The 17,428-nt window shown below is 48.1% G+C and overlaps 1 protein-coding gene across 1 annotated transcript; it reads right to left on the bottom strand.

The window, feature by feature from the left end:
• Nucleotides 1–4,423: 4,423 nt before the first annotated feature.
• On the bottom strand, nt 4,424–6,266 carry LOC136473159 (mitochondrial uncoupling protein 5-like). The gene has a single exon (XM_066470842.1). It carries the CDS (start codon nt 5,638–5,640, stop codon nt 4,666–4,668), a length of 975 nt encoding a protein of 324 aa, XP_066326939.1. The 5' UTR covers nt 5,641–6,266; the 3' UTR covers nt 4,424–4,665.
• Nucleotides 6,267–17,428: the final 11,162 nt, after the last annotated feature.

Below are 17,428 nucleotides of genomic sequence, written 5' to 3'. Positions count from 1 at the left end.
ACAATTGTTGTTCAATGATCGAGTTCTAATTCTCACCCGAACTCGAGTTATAATGCCCTGAAGGTCAGCTTGTCAGGCTGTCAGGGTTTCACGACTTAGCAAATTTCGTTAAGTGTTGAAATTAGGATTTTGATGATTCTTGTGATCCAATTTCAAACATGTTAGGAGCTGAATCAAGTGATGACCCAAAAATAAAAGTTGTTCCTAATGTCAAACACTACAACTTTGCTTTAGTGAACTCCTCCATGCAAGGTCCCTAACACCTAGTTCAACTTCAGTCAAACATGTCACTTTGAAATCATGATACACATTCAAACCATGGCTAAATGACTAAACTAGCCCTAGCATTACATACCAAAGTTGTTCATGATGATATCCTAAGCATGTTTGAGTAATTTGCGAGGCCATTTAAGCATTTCATTTAGTAGTCACTCATATAGCTATTCAAGTCACACATGAAATATCACTTAGGTGCTGGATCATGAAATGTGGCCTTCATGAACAAGGTTCCTTTTGTTAACCTAAGTGTAGCTAAGGTGTTATAGTGACCAACATTACACACTAGCATTTATTTGCACATGATCATATGCATATGTTACAAGAAACACGAAATAACAAGCAATGTTTCATATGTTTCGATCAGATGTTTCAATTGTAAATGATGATTTATGAATGCTTGATGCTCATGCTCATGTTATGCAAGTCAAGTTATGCAAGGCTAACACCCGAGGTGTTACAAGGTGCTTTGTAGATTACCCGTTCTTTCTTCTTTTCCTTAACCCTCCGTGGTTCTTCCGGCCATTGGTTGTTAGGACCATACAACCACTCCTTGAAACGACACTTCGCCATTGAATACACCTAAATAATGAGACATTAGTACATAAACACATATAGCTCAAGATTTTAACACATACACTTTGCACTTACTTCATGCTTGTTTGGACACACAAACTCCAACGTATTCTCAGGGTTTATCACAGCTCGATCTCCGCAATCGCACAGATGAGGTTCCTCGAGTCGTCTAACGGCGGCTAGGTGCTTCTCCTTAGCCGTCATTGCCGGAGGGTTAGGGGGGGGTGGAACCCACCGCTTGAAGTGCTCACGTGGATGTCTCCCTCTAAACCAATCGTCGAAAAAGAGGTACCTAGGATCAAACTTTTCTGCACCATCGATCCACTGAAAGAAAAAGCGCCTCTCATGGTCCTACACAACGAGATTCCAATAATATATTAGTACCATACTTAAACAAATAAAGAAAAAGGATAGTACAAATAATTTCTTACATTAAACCGACTACATGTGTAGAAGCAACGCGCGGCTGTGTCCGGATGTTTCGATTGAAAAACATGGGTCGGGAAACCACAATCACAGTTAGGGACAGGAAGGTCAGGGGGAACAGGGGCATCTTTGCTAGACACGCCGGGGTATAATTCTCGAGGACGACCCCGTTTTCGCCAAAACTCCTCCCGAAACATTTCTTGCATCTAACAAATAGGATGTAATTTAGCAAACATAAATAAAAACATCACAACAAAATATCAATGAGAACCATAACTACAATCCAATAAATTTCGTTATAAGAACCAAAAGCAGTTAACATTATACCCTAAACCTAGGGTTTCTCATTTCATCCACAACAATAAACCCATAACATAACTACATGCGGCTTGGTTTGCTAGCATTTTCCACGCCTTGAAATGAACCTACGGTTGTATAATACATATATTGAGGGATACAATGAAACCCTAAGTGATGACGATTCTTAGGTTCAAAAATCCGACTAATATGTACCGAATCTATGCGAGAAAAACAAGGAGGTGAGCGGGTATACCTTGCTCTCGAAGATCTACGGATCAAATCAAGGTTTTCAAGGTCCAATATGTCAATTCGTGAGGTAGGATGAAGTGGCGAGAAAAAAACCCGAGGAGAAAGAAGAGGAAGAACGCTCGGGGAAGAAGGCTGGGCTGTGGTTAAATGCAGGTAGCTCGGGTTTACCCGTGGATGGCGCCGAGCCCCTTACAGGCCGTTTACCTGTGGCCAGGACCTCGGCGCCAGTCACCGTGGCGCCGAGCTCGGCGCCACTCACTCTGGCGCCGAGCCAATGGTCCATTTCTAGAATTCTTTCTGCCAGGGGTCTATTTGAGAGAAACTTTCGAAAAAAGGGCCAAATAGTAAAAAATTCAGGCATATGCGCTGAACTCTGTTTTTGGCTTTCTCACCTGAAGATCCGCCTATTCATCTAAAAAATAGTTATCTTTACATCAGACCGTATATCCGACCTTATCGTAGTTTGTTATGACTGAATTGTACTGGAGATGTATTGTTAAATACAGCATCTTCTTTGGATATCTCCTGTTCTTGCTCAGTTGGCAAATGGACCATGCCCCTTTTCTACGATGGTGGAAATCCTCACAGGTAAAATATGCTTGCGGCGTCGAAATCTTGGCAATGTCTTCGGCTCTCTTTTTAGATATATCATGTATGTGTAAATCCAAGTTCTTGGCATCAATTCATCATTGCACTAATTGTGGTCTTGCTCTTGCAGGTATGCAAACCCAAGTTCTTGGCATCAATTACCCAAGTTCTTGGCATCAATTCATCATTGCACTAATTGTTCTCTTGCTCTTGCAGGTGTTCTAGATACATATGCCTAATTGTTCTCTTGCTCTTGCAGGTGTTCTAGATACATATGCCTAATTGTATGTTCCTAGTCAGTCATCTATTCAATCTTGATGCACTATCTTACTGAGACTGCCTGATATACGGTATGTGCGTTAGCTTTATTCTTCTATACACGAGAGTGCATGCCTTTGATAATGGATCCCATTCCTACATTAGTGGACCTCATGCCCTTAATACAAGTGTCTGTCTCCATTCTCCAATGAGCGTCTGCCAGCATTTTCATTGGCTGCTGCCGAACACTCTGATATTCTAGCTATGCAAATGGAAATTTTCAGGACAACTTTCCATAGCTCAAAATAACACGCCACAGAGTAATGTGATACTATGAACAGTGTGCCCACTTGCTAAAGTGATATGATTAATGATTAGCAAGTTGGCACTTTGTTTCTTTCCTACAATCGATCAGTGCAAGTTGATGCTGAAATTCCTGTTCTTGTTACCTGTTCCGGAACTGCAATTCAGTCGAATTTTCTTTGCCACTACTATATCCACGGGCATATGATTCGCGCTGTTCAGCATCGCCCCTAGTCTGCCCGCAGGATATGGGAGAACTAGATGAGCTGACTGTAAGTGCATGAAGGAAAAGGACATACATGGTTTTTCAAGAAGATCTGTTGGTTTTACATTGCTGACTGCCTGACTTACAGAGTTACAGTTGATATCAACGGTTATGCTTAAAAGTAAAGAACCTGTATTGAAGGTGAACGGCTGAACGCTCAACTGTGCTTGAATTGATGCCTTGATGGAGACTGTAACGTCATGACTGACAAGAAACATCTAATTTGACGTCTGCCTTCTGGACGAAATATACTTTTGAAATCTGAACTGAAAAAAACCATCGAACTGGACGTCGGCCATGGCCAGCTCCAAGAAAGACGTGGCCAAAGTTGTGGTGGCGTCCAGCGTCCTTCGCCCTGCAGCAGTTCTGCTGCTGTTGCGGCCAAAGTTGGCAACCAATTTTCAGGAGCATCATTGGTTAATTGTGCCCTAGGTCTGGTAACTGACCGCAGAGAGCCAAAGACGGCCACCGTCAGAGCCGCACTAAGTGCCACTAACTAGTAACTACCGTTGCTATTGGTCTCTAAATGTCGTGGTGACACCCCCATTTGCATCAGCATCATGCACTGCCAGTCGCCGAGAGAACATTTTTCCATTTCTTTGCGTGTGATTCACACAGTGTGAACTTGTCCGCTTTTTAGGCAGATCTTCATTTGAATCTTCCAGTGTCAAGAAAGAAAGTAGTGCTACTGGCACAATGGCACATCGCCCTGGCCCAGGAACATGCACGTACTTGTCGTGCCTCGTGCGTGTACCATATGTATCAATTTTTTTTTGCAGATCGAGCGACACGTCGCCGCCTTGCCGTTGGCTCCGCGGGATCTTGTGATGTCCCCAGCTCGCAGCATCGAGCAGGCGGAACCGGGGGAGGGTTCGCTCAAGGCCGTCAAATCCAACAAAAATAAATCAGAGCACTCGTGATGGTGAGAACATAGGCCTGTGTGCCCTTGAATCCGGCTTGATTCGTTTTTTTTCATCTGAAACAATGTTTTTCTCTCACAAATTCCTCCAGCATTCCTCCAAACCATCCAAATTCCTCTAGAATTCCTCCAAACGAACATGCCCATAAATTAAACCGACGAAAACTGTGGAGCAATCTGTAATGGATTGTCTATTCATCACAGTTCTTTCCAGTTCCAACATCTTTGGAGCTTACCGAGATGAAGGCGTGAGTTGTGAGACATTGCAGTAGCAATTTTTTTAATAAATAAAATGTTGGTAAATTGCATTGAGCATTTGGTCAAATCCATCCAGATAGAACAGGATGCGAGAAGGGACAACACAAGGCCGACACGGGAAGCAAGCAAAGGCGTAATGGTCGCCGCCTCTAGGTAGCAGCGGGTTATTCGTAGCAGCGGACGCGGTGACGAACTGGTAGCGTAGCGGCGGTTGTCGTCATCATCTTCGTCGTCGGCACCGATCGTCTCAGAACTCGACGCCCTTGAAGACCTTGCGCACCTGCTCGAGCGTGACGAAGAGCACGACGGTGAATGGCCCCTGGCGCATCACGGTGGGGATGAACCCCTTGTACAGCGCCATGGGCCCTTCCGACCTTACCGTCTTGAGGGCGCAGTCGACGGCGCCGGCGTACGGCGGGGGCGAGCCGGGCGCCACCTTCATGTTCATCATCCTCGTCTTGACGACATCCACCGGGTTGGACGCGGCCGCCGCCACGATGCCCGCGGTGAAGCTGGCGGCGACGTGCGTGGCGAGCCCGTCGGCGCCAGGGCCCCGGCGCGCCAGGATGGCCTCCTTGGCCTGGTCGTACGTGGCGAGCTGCGACGCGGTGACGATCATGGCGCGGTTCACCGTGAGCGACGACCCGCGCCACAGGCTGCGGACGCCCTCGTCACGCGCCATCCGGCGGATGGCGTCGCCGACGCCGGCGTAGTTCCGGCGCTCCGCGAGGGGGAGGCGCCCGTCCGCCTGCATCCGCACCATGGCCACGTCGGCCGGGTTGCCCACGGCCGCGCCGACGCCCCCCGCCACGAGCCCCGCCGCGATCTTGCGGTGCAGCGGGAGGACGCCGTTGTTGTCCTGCGGGGTCCACTTTGTCTTGAGGATGTCGTACAGCCCCATCCGCGTGGTGGAGTAGAGCGTCTGGCGCAGCATGGTGGCGGAGACACCAGAGAAGAGCCCCGCCGCGCCCTCGGACCGCAGGATCTGCGCGCCCACGGCCAGTGGCCCCGGCTTCCTCGGCGCCGCCGGGATGTCGTGGTGCGGGAGCGCGACGGCGTGGCCACCGGCGTGGAAGGCGAGCGCCGGGCGTAGCGCTGGCTGCGGCGCCGCGGCGGCTTCACCCTGCAGCTGCATGCGGACCTTGATGAGGTCCAGCGGGTGCGTGGAGCAGCCGGCCACGATGGAGGCGATGCCGCCCTCGACGAATCCCTTGACACCCATTGCTTGCTTGCTTGTCGCCTCGGTTTCCTCCCTCTTTTTGTCAGGAGGAGTCAGGGAGAGACGACGGATCGGAGAGCAAAGAAAGAAGAGGAAGGAAGGCCAAAATCTAAAAACGGAAGCTCAAAGCTTAGCTCGAGCAAAACCGAAACGAAAACCAAGGGGGGAAGAGGAAGAAAAAGGAAGGGAGAGATTAGAGGCTATTGCTGCCAATAGGAGCTGGGGCACATCTCACTGGAGACCAGGAGATGGGAATGGAGCGCGAAGGCTATGCAGGAGGAGTGTGGGACGCTGGCCCTCTGTGACATATGCTGCTTGTGCTTCCTGTTTCTTCCTCCTCGGCGTCGGATGGTGTGGGGAAGGAGGCGGCGGGGAGGGGACGCTATTTATAGCTGGGTGGGTTGGCAACCGGGGGTGGCGCGCGGCGCGGGGCGGGGCGGGAAGGGCCAAGGAAGGAGACGGGCTTGGCGCTCGCGGTCGGACTGGGGAAGGCAGATTCGTAGTCGCGGCGCGGGCGGAAGGAGGTGGGTGGGGTGGCGGAGGAAGGCGACCTGGCCGCCCGAGCTGTGGGAGAGCTCTTCTAGGGTCGCTGCGCCTTGACTCGGAGTTTGGGGTAGCCCGGGAGGGAAGGCGGACGGGGACGGCCGGCTGTGGCCGCGTGCCCGCGACCGCGTCGGTGGTGTGGTGGGTTGGGTGGCCCGCGGCCGACTGCCTACGGCTTCCGCACGTCGTGCGGCGGCGCGGCATATAGGAGGGCGGGCGGGCGCGCAGCTGGAAGAAGCCTGGACCGTCCGTGAGCGGCTGGGCCCAGATCTGGACCGTCCGTTGTGGCCTTGGTTGGCCCTTTCCTCGATTAGGGTTTGGGGACGAACGGCGCTGGCATTTCCTTTGGACTTTTTCTATTCGTTTTTTGTTGGGGGGTTCGCGACGGACGGACGGACGGCACACGGCAAAGGGAGAGGAAGGACGGAGGCTGGCTAGACAGGGGGCCGGTTTAGATCCGAATTTTTTTTGGTAAAATGATGCTGTAGCAGTTTTCGTTGTTATTTGGTAATTAGTGTTTAATCATAGTCTAATTAGATTTAAAAGATTCGTCTCGTGGATTTTGTCTAAACTGTGTAATTAGTTTTATTTTTTATTTATATTTAATACTTCATGCATGCGTCAAAGATTCGATGTGATGGAGAATCTTGAAAAATTTGGTATTTTGGGAGGGAACTAAACATCCCAGGGTCACTGGAGTGGAGGACACACTGGACTACTGGAGGCGTTGGAATTGGGAAAGTGCTTTTCTACGGCGGGGCGGGGGGTGTGCGGTGGCCACGCGCGCGCTAGGTGGCCCGTAGCCCCAGATACAGAATTGGAACGGGATGCTTTGCTTGCTTACGGTTCACGTGCTGCGGTGTGTGGTTGCGGCGGGATCGTTGCTTGTGCAAACGGCGACGCCGCGACGGGCCGACGGCCGCTCGGTTTATAAGCTTCAAGTACGAAATTATAAGCTTCAAGTGCGAAATTGTTCCATTTGGCACGGGCTTTCGATCATTCGCAAATTACGCTGACAGGTAACCGTGAAACAAATCTTTAGATCATTTACATTTACTATCAATACGTTCACAAAAAACACCTCTGTCTTAAATGTGCTATTTTGAAGTTTTTCTAATCGTTTGTTTGGGGTGCGCGACGGACGGGCGACGCACGGCAAAGGGCTTCTCATCCAACTCAACACGTTATACGTAACTACTACATGTGTCATCAACCTTGCACATGTAGTCCTGAAACCACCAGAGAGTCACGTTATCAGCATGCGTAGCCTCGAAATCAAACGGTGCCTGTAAATTCTCGTCTCGTGCAAGCAGCAGACCCGTAGTGCCCTCACCTACCGGAATCTTTCCTCTTGCGTGAAGCCACTGGACCGGAGCTCCAATCAAGCAGCAAATTAATACCATGCCGATTTCGTGCATGGTGTTTCGCATCGTAGTGAAATCGTATTCGTTCACTGATTCATTCATCATGCGTGTCCCTAGCGTATCTTTGCCGGCTCAACTTGGATTACGTGCCTGGAACTCGTAGTAGTAGGCAATATCACGACGGAATTCTGTACGGAGCGCATACACATGTGGGCCCTCTTTCCACACCTGGCACCTGGGTCGGTTCCCTGCGTAACCGTGTCGAACTGGCCCAGTTTAGGTTTTCGAGCCAACGGTTGATGACCTCTCGACGTCTGATTAGATGAAATGATGTTCGTAAAGGTAAAGCAGCCGAGAATTCGTCAGACTAGAAGCCGCCCGTTTTACATTTGGGTATCGTCGCATCGGGCCATCGGCACATCGCGGCATTAACCACAGCTAGCTGCAGTTTACAGCTCACACCGCGCCTCTACAAAGTTTCGTCGCCGTTTCGCTTTGAAGATTCTTGTTTTGGACTTGGACTCCCTGCACCCTGGCTGTGGCTGGTGGAACCGTGGAAGTGCCGCTGGTCGACACAGTGGACTAGTAGAGGCGCGTGGGCGCACGGTCCAGCCCCAACCGTTCCGGAGACGCGGGGCGGGGGGGCGAGCGAGGTCGCAGCTGGTGCTCGACTTGGGCTGTGCCTTTCGTTGCCTCTTTCCTGCTTCCTTTCTGACTTCGTATCGTAGTAGTGTGGTGTGGGACTAGTCACTAGTCACTAGTGCTGCTTTAAGCTGAGCCGTGGAATTGTCCTGCGTGGGCTCATGGTGCGTTTAACTAAATATCCAAAAAGAGGGCTGAGCCGTCGTTACCTTTTGGGACGCTAATCTGTAGGTCGGTCTGCTGGGCCGGTGGAGGACGATGCAGCACGAAGGCAGCTCCGCAACAAGGCCAATGGTGCTCCGTTCGGCTTTTAGTAGGGTAGGGTACCTTGTCTTTCTTTGTCTTCTATCTATATATATACAAGTCCTGTGATGAGTAGTGGCAAAAGCATGCCGTGGCAGTGGGAGTGTGGGACTGACGGCCTCGTGATGAGTAGGAAGGCAAAAAAGTGTTAAGATTGCTAGTAGGATTTATTTGGTTCATGTCTACATTTGGCCACGCTAGCTGCAACAAAAGCACGCCACAATTTTTTTAGGCACGTCTCCGTTTGGTTTACATCACATTTATGGCCCATCAAACTTTCTTAGCTGGAGTATGTGTGTGTGTGTGTGTGTGTGTGTATATATATATATATATATCACATATTCATTTTGGTGTCAAATTTTAGTACAAGTGTAGCGTCCAATTGATTCGTCACACCTTTTATGGCTGCCGTACTTGGCCTAATTTATTTGGGATAGCCTGTTGATCAATACTTTTTCAACACAAATATAATTGTTGTTACTATATTTACATTCAAAGTTTTTACTTATATGATTAAAAGTCTGGGTAACATATTAATATACTAAATAACAATTGTGAGTGAAAGTCTTATCTTAACAATACGAAATGTGTCCTTTATGTACAGAGGGAGAGGGGTGCTAAAATAAGTGGGAGGTGTTGATCTTTACACTAAAAATGCCAAATATTTCAAGGCCGAAAGCTCCGAAGAAACAAAAAGAGTGGTTTAAAATCGTTTAAGCCAGGAAAGTTATTGGTAGCTACTCCTAGAATGACATTGGGCAATGAGAGCGGGATGGTGTGATGTGCGGTGGCAGTGGGAAACACGAGGGCAAGAGTGGTTAGAATATGAGTAGTTGGTTAGAATAGCTACCTCTAGAATCCTGTCTGTGGTCTAAAGTTTTTAGTATCACTTTAGTTCTTGAGGCTTCGACACATGGTCTAAAATGATGCCTAAATTAGTTTAGTCAACCTCATAAAGATAATTAGTTTATTAGACCATACAAATGAGCTAATTACAATAAGATCCACCTACCAATGGCTCAATTAGGAATGGAAATGGCTAGGTTGATCCATTGGATAGTTGATCCCGCCTAAAAAACAAGGTCAATTAATGTTGGGCCGGCCTCAAAGTTTGGAATGGGTCGATGTTCGCTGGTTGGTTTCTGGGCTGGTTTGGGCTAGTTAGTGCTGGTTTATTGTGAGAGAAAAATATTGTTGGCTGGCTGGTTTGGGCTGGCTGAAACCAACAAGCGAACAGGCTGAGAGCCAAAACTTATTGACGCAGTGAGTAATATGGGTCAATCCAATCGTCACATAACAAGTTTTTTTAGTTTGATGCCCTTTTTCATTTTTCTGAATAAGCATGGTAGGTCATCATAACATAACTTATACACACGTCTACGCTTGGAAGTAGATTGAGGAATATTATATTTTGGATGTGAAAATAGATAAATTTTAATCATGATCACTTGGAAAGTTATTTAATTTGATGCATTGCTAATAGCCTTAATGTGTTCATGATACTTTCCAATCTTGTATCTCATCTTCTTATACGTGTCCATGTCTTATTGATAGCAAAAAGAAAATATTTAGGCCTAGGAGACGATAGCCTTTTGGTAAAATGAGTTGACCCATGTCCCATAAATTTGGTCTTGAGGCCACTGGACCGGGCCCAAGGCTAGGGCCAGGTTGACCCATTGTCATACCTAGGCTCAACTATAGATACTTGTGGGAATATGACCCTATGGAATTTAGGTTTGATCTGCTAGGTTGTCTGGCCTTTTATTGAGATAGACAACCAATGAAAACATTTGATAGGCATGTAAGCAATCCTCTCATGAAAAGGGGGCGGGGAATGCTCCCCCCTACTTGATCCTGCCATAACCGACAAGGGATGAAATTCCTCCATTTTCATCACTGGTGAAATCCTCTTCCTATCCGTAGGGCAATTCTCTACGAATAAGAATCAAGATGGGTGCCAAACGTATGACATTGATTACTGTCCAATTAAATTGGATAGACACAGAAGAACAAAGCAAGAATATGCATTAAAGTTATTATGCGCTTGCCTAGCTGTCTTTGGTGCATCTAGAAGAAGGCTGATTGACTCAGTAGTAATTTGGATACGAGGGAGTAATGTCTAACTTTTGTGATATAAAATTGGTGTTACGAGATTAAAAACTACTACTACTACTGTTACTACTACTTATTTAGGATTAAAAATCTAAATAACATAGTTTATTCAAGGTCTTGTATAGCGTAACAGCATACGTTATACTTTTTCGTGGTAGTACTACTAAGCAAGTGGAAGGAAGAAGGTGTTCCACTCAGCTGAGCTATCCACATACCACCTATTTCAAGCCCGAAAGTTCTGATGAAATTTAAGAGGGTGGTCTGAAGTCGTTTACGCCAGGAAAGTCACTGGTGGGCTACTCTTAGACTATGTGTGGACGGTTTCAGAAACGAAATATATTTACATTTACCTAACACGTGGTAGGTGACGTGAGAAGGACGTGCGACTCGTAGGCTCCGTTCGGCTTGCTGAAACTTAGCTGAAATTGATTGAAAATACTGTTCTGGCAAAAATATTATGAGAGAAAAATACCATTTCGATTGAAAAAAAAAGCCGAACAAGGGATAAGCCAAACGGAGCCGATAGGTTGAACAATCGTTCGTCAAGACGCGAGGAGCATCCATCGCGCAGCAGTCAGTACGTACAGCACGGTTCACGGCCCCCCTTTTGTGCGGGAATTTCGTGTGCCGAAGCAGAAGGCAGAGCCGAGAGTTGCCCTGGTTGCCGGCAGTGCAGTTCATCTCTTTGTTTTCTGATGAAGAGACGTTTGCAATGCAACGGGGATGTTTGTTACCACCTCCTAAACTTTAGGTGGTGTTCCTTCATATGTTTAAACACATAGAGTATTAAATATAGACTAATTACGAAATTAAATGCACAGATTAAGACTACATTGCGGGACGAATTTATTAAGTCGAATTAGTGCATGATTTGACAATGTGATGCTACAGTAAACATGCGCTAATGATGGATTAATTAGGCTTAATAAATTCATTTCGCAGATTACTGATGGATTCAATAAATTATTTTTTTATTAATATCCAAACACCTATACGACACCCGATGTGACTTTAGTACCTGCATCTAAACAAGCTAGTTAGCTGTTGAGCTTTATTTTTGTACTCCTCCTCCTGCTCCGTTGAATAACTGGAAGTCAACTAAGGTTGTCCTGCACGAGCACCTCGGGTCTGTTCGGCAGGACTGAAAAATACTGTTCCGACTGATTGTTGTGAGAAAAAAATACTGTTCCGGTAGGACATAAACAGTGATTTCGTGAGGGCCACAACCAGCTAGCCAGCCGGCTTAAAGCCAGCCGAACGGGCTTGTTCCTTCGTTTCGTTGCACTGGTAGGCCAGGCCAAGGCGGTGGATCTAGCCTGTCCATGGGAGCAGTGCGGACCTTTTACATGGTCCAGAGCAGAGCATGGCCACAGTACTGGATACGTTTTCCGCGGCAAATACTTACGTACTCCTACTGTCCTGGTACATGTTTTGCAATAGTCAGGCAACTACATATTTTTCCTTCTTGCTGATGTTGTTCAGCTGATGGTTTTTACGGCTAATAAGTCGGCTGATGTGGTTTTGTTGTGAGAGAAAAATACTGTACCGTGACTCGTAAGCCGGACTGATAAGTCCAAACGAACGGCTGTCAGTAGCTACGTGTTCAAAGTCCGTGGCGGTAGGAGTATTGTGTAGTAGAGCGAGCGGATAAGGCCGGTGCGTTGCGGCGATGGAAACAGCTGGAGTTTCGGAACGAGTCATTCCTGGCCCTTGGTCCTTCCGTCCAGTTGCATTGCAGAAACGGCTCGGATGGCAAAGGGGCCAACCATGCATGTCGTTCGTGGCTTTTGGTCGGCGGCTCCGTGCCTTTCAGCGAGCCAGAGGGGCGGGCGTGTTTTGTTGCCGTGTGTTTTCAAGATGGCTTGTTCGCCGAATCGTCTGACGGCCGGAAGGGAAATAAATCATCGCTCGTGGGTTCCTCGAACGCTGGCGATCGCGATCAGCTGCGCGCTAGACGCGCTCTCATTATGCGGAGTCGTCGATACGATAATAGCTCGGCGCGTTGCGTGCGTGCCGAAATTATCGTGGGTTCTCAATTATGTTTGCCCAAGCATACACATGCCGTCGCGCATGTGGTTGAGCATGTCAGCGCATGTGCACGCCCATGCATTCCTTGACCCTATTTAATTTGTTTCCTCAAGAATATCCTTCGTTATTGCTTTATAAAAAGCAAAGGTTACCCCTTGAAAAAGCAGTGTTTTAGAGTAATCCAGCACTCGATATTTTTTCATTCTATTCTCTTCCTCTCCCTCTGTTCTTCTCCAACTTGACCCGGCGGGCTTAGAAGGGCTCGGGGGAGGCAAGTTGGCCAGGTTGTGACGACGACGATTAGAGTTTTGGCGGCGTAGAAGGCGTCCGGGCCAGGTCAGGGCGAGGCGTCCATGGCTATGATGGCGGCGGGGAGGGGAAGAAGGAGGTCGTTGCGGGCACGCTAAGGTCTCGCCGGAGCTCCACGGCGTAGATGACGGTGAAGAAAAAAAGTCAATTGTTCTTGGGAGCCAAAAACACCCGAGCCTCGGATAGAGATATGAAAAAAAAGGAGAGAATATCCTTCGTTTAAAAGACATCACGCTGGACCAAGCGCCACCCCGACCAAAATTTGGGCTTTGAACGGGTGGCTGGTGATTCCGTTCCTCGTAGCCATCCCTCACCTTTCTGAATTATTTGCTTTATTTACATGATGACACACGACAGCCCTCTCCTGTCCTGTCCACGGCAAGGGAATTTGATGATCAATAATTTGTATGCTGAAAAGATTCAAAGTGGTGCAGGCATGCAGGGCCTGGCTTGATCTTCTTGCTAGCACGATGGCTCGGTACCACGCCTTCCGAACCTTGTCGATGGCGACGGGCCGACCGCGCCGGAGCAAGGCCTCCACGGGAGCTGCAGCTGCTGGATTGCTTGGTGCAGACGAGAGGACCGTTGGAGCGGAGTCCACGAGGCAATGGTGGGCCTTGCGGAGCGGAGACGACGAAACTGGGCCGTAGCCTTTAACTACCTCGCGAAGTCGCGATCTGACGAGGGTGACGGCCGGGAGCCCGGGAGTCCAGCAGTAACCACGAAAATACGAAATACGTAAGCTCGTTCTGAGCCCACCTCCGAGGCTTCGATAATAGAGCGCCGGCATGGCAAAATCCAAACCATAGGTCCTCTCGAATCTCGACAAGAAGAAAGCAGAGAGAATAATGCACCTGGTCCACTCCAACGAACCACCCGGTATAGACCCCAAAGATCTTGTATCCCATTCCACGATATGGCACTTGATGTCTTGATTGCATGAATTTGTGAAATTTTGAATGTCATGAGTGATAGGCCTCCGATTCATGTATCCTCGGATTTAATATTGATAAGCATGGAACCAGTCTCTTGAGTTAGGTGAAGCGCATTTTACATCACGATTCAAGAAATTAAATCCACGAGGATACATGCCAATCAGACAGTCGAGGTGTAGAGTCGGCTATACAATCAAAGTCACACACACACACAACAGGGTCATCCCATGTGTGCTGTGTCTACATATAATAAAGTGCAAAGGCATCATCTTTAGATTTATAAGTACCCATGTTTATGAGAGCAAGTTTTCAGGTCATTATATTGGCCCTTCCTTTGTAGTTAAGGTGCTACACGTCTGTACTCTGTTTGAATAGTTGATTCCAACCTCCTGTATATATCTTTATTGCACTATCTTAACATACTATAAATGAGTTCTTATAAAAAAAACCCATGACTTTACCCAAACGAGGTTGTTGGATCAGGCGTAGGTAGCATTTTAAAACCATATAAACTAGTCTTTTTTTCTAGTTTAGCCCAACAAATGCTCATGCCAAAAATCTTAACTAACAAAGGGCATATCCATGAACCCAAACCTACTTAAGATCCAATACATAACAAAAGTGCATATATCACATCAGTGATTCTCTATAGCAATTACATTGTTCGTGGCTACGTCCTGCATGTTGAGTGAATCACACACCACTATCGACTCGCTTATGTCTTCGTCCATGCATCACATGAAAGGGTTAACCATATAATGGTGGCATGGATTCTAGAAGGCACAAATTTACACGTCTGTTATTAATTAAACCCCCACAATCTCACATCGATATACACATGGGCCACTATGAGTTTGAACTGGGTCTAATGTCACAAGGAGAAGCCTTGCTGCCTCTATCCTTGCCACTTCAAAAACTTTCATCACCTGGCTCAGGGAGGGGGCACTACTACAGAAAACTTTATCGAGGCAGGCAAAAGCGCTTAACCGAGGCGGGCAAGCCAACCGCCTCGGTCCAAAGGTCACGGTTAATCGTGGCCTTAACACGAGGCGGTTGCCCAACCGCCTCGGTTAACGCTATTAACGGAGACAGTTGAGCTAAGTATCCCGCCTCGGTTAATAATTTCATGAAATAAAAAAAGCCCACCGAGTCCGGTACCACACGCCGTCGTTGCCCGTGGTAGGATCCGCGCCGTCACAGCCGCCGGTGGCCGAATCCGTTTGGTGGTGGCCGGATCCGCGCCCCCACCGCTGCTGGTGACTTGATCAGCGCCCCTCCCGCCTCCGGTGGACCGTTGGAGGCTAGATCTGGTGGCCGACGCACAAGGGACAGGGAAGGGTGCCGTGCTCGGAGGAGAGGGAGGGGCCACCGTGCCGTGCTCGGAGGAGAGGGAGGGCCGCCGTCGTCGGTGCAGGCCTCCCCGCGCGCCGCTGCTACGTGTGGTGGCCGCCGCCGCCGGAGGGGGTTGGCCCGTGCGCCTCCTCCTCCCCGCCAGCTGCCTTCACTGCCTCCACGCCGGAGAGGGAGGCGTGCGTGGAGGGATGGACCGGAGGGAGAGACCGACGAGAGAGGAACTGAAGAGAGAGACGAGAGAGAGAGAGAGAGAGAGAGAGAGAGAGAGAGAGAGAGAGAGAGAGAGAGAGAGAGAGAGGGACGAACGAGAGACGGATGAGAGAGGGACGGACGAGGGAGAATTATTTCCGCTCCGTTGCATGCGTGTCGAGCCACGAGTGTCCACCAGCCCTGCTTCCGGATCGCTGACGTGGAGTAGCACACGGATCATCCCAGCGCGCAACACATTTGTGCTTTATCACTGCGACCGACACTCCCACTCCCACTCCCGTTCATGTGCGCCCGCGCCTCGAGGTCTGAACGCAACGCTAAATAACTGAGGCGGTTATTTGGAAGCAACCGCCTTGGTTAATGTTGCGTTATAATGCCCGCCTCGGTTAATAGGCATTAACCGATGCGGTTGTGTTATAATGCCTGCCTCGGTTAATGTATTAACCGAGGTGATTGCGTTATAATGCCCGCCTCGGTTAATAGGCATTAACCGTGGCTGTTATATTACATTGCCCGTCTCGGTTAAGTATTAACGGAGACGGTTGCTGGGCCGGCTGCCCTGTCACGAATAACCGAGGCGGGCAGCCGGCCCGCCCGCCTCCGAGGCCATTTTAAAAACGCCTCGCAAAAGATTTTGTGTAGCAGTGGGGCACGTCGAGTTGCTCGGTGAGAGTGAGTCTGGGCAAGTGCACTTGATCTAAATGTGTGACATACTGACATTATATTTGAGCTCGGATAATGAATGCTTGACAACTACAGCTTTTTTTTTTACTTTGACTAAGCTTATAAAAAGATGCACCAAAATATGCAGCATCAAGTTAGTTTGATTAAATCCACCATGAAATGGCTTCATAGTCTAAAAAGTTAGTTTGATTAAATCCACCATGAAATGGCTTCATAGTCTAATTATTTGGTATTGTGGATGTTACCATATTTTCAATGATTTTTTTAAAGCTAAAAAGGTTTGGTCCAGAACAAATTCAAAGTGACCAACATTTTTTGGAATGTAATAAGGAGCTCGATCAAGTTTGTGCTTAGCTCTAGATAGAAGAAAAGCTGCGTTAATGTAATGACTTCATTACAATCTCAGCCATTTGAGCGTAAGCTTGTCAAACTCTAACGAGCTCTCACATCCAAGCAAGCTCTAGTTTGAGTCATTTCGAGCTGGATCGAGTAGTGGAGCTCAAATCGTGCCTGCGACGAGCTAAAGGTCAACTACCTCGTGCGCCGCAACTTCTTTGCTTTGTACAGTTATAGCCCAGACGATCCAGATTAACATCCTTCTAAATTCGGAATCGTTGTTGTATGTTAGCCAATCGCAGCAATCAGGAATTTATTATATACGCAAACTGAAACTTGCATTCACGAAGCTAGTAGATTGCAAACAATAACGACGTGGTCGATCACGATCCAGTAACACACGAGTAGGTTTTGTTTAGGGGACCAAGGCGGAGACATGAGTCACAGGCCAAGCTAAGGTGGCAGCAGGCATGGTGTGGCCAGCTGACCGTGCATGGGAATTGGGAATACGATGGTTCAGCGCGGACGGCGGCGCCAAGCAAGGTGTGTGTTATGGACCATCATCGGCCAGCAAACAAATACAAAAGCTTGCATTGCATGCCTTGCAGACCTGCAGTTGATGTGTAAACGTGACTATGCCAGCTGCAGGATAGTCGCGCTCCGTCACGGGAGAAGTTCCCAAATGCATCTGCCTAGAACGAATGAAATTTCTGGTTCTTAATCTCTAGGTCTGTCAGAGAACAAAACTAGTATATATATTTGTGAATTTATCCAACTCGGCCAATATAACGATCCATGTTTTAACTTCATCCTCACGTTTTTACTCGAGAAGAGCTGATAGATCACTACAGTCAGTGCATTTATGGGTCACAAAAGGAGTACATTGGCAGGGGGCCAACGTTTTGCTTGTTTTACCTGGTTGTAGCGACCTTCTCTTCTTGTAAATCGAGAGCTGCACTATATCAAAGACCT

The sequence above is a fragment of the Miscanthus floridulus genome, chromosome 8, assembly GCF_019320115.1.
Source record: "Miscanthus floridulus cultivar M001 chromosome 8, ASM1932011v1, whole genome shotgun sequence".
Lineage (NCBI taxonomy): Eukaryota > Viridiplantae > Streptophyta > Magnoliopsida > Poales > Poaceae > Miscanthus > Miscanthus floridulus.
The sequence above is the reverse complement of the archived record's forward strand: the minus strand, read 5'-3'. Positions and strand labels throughout refer to the sequence as shown.

What these genes read in the sequence shown, in the direction of transcription:
- LOC136473159 (XM_066470842.1), bottom strand. Translation starts at nt 5,640, where the DNA reads ATGGGTGTCAAGGGATTCGTCGAGGGCGGCATCGCCTCCATCGTGGCC.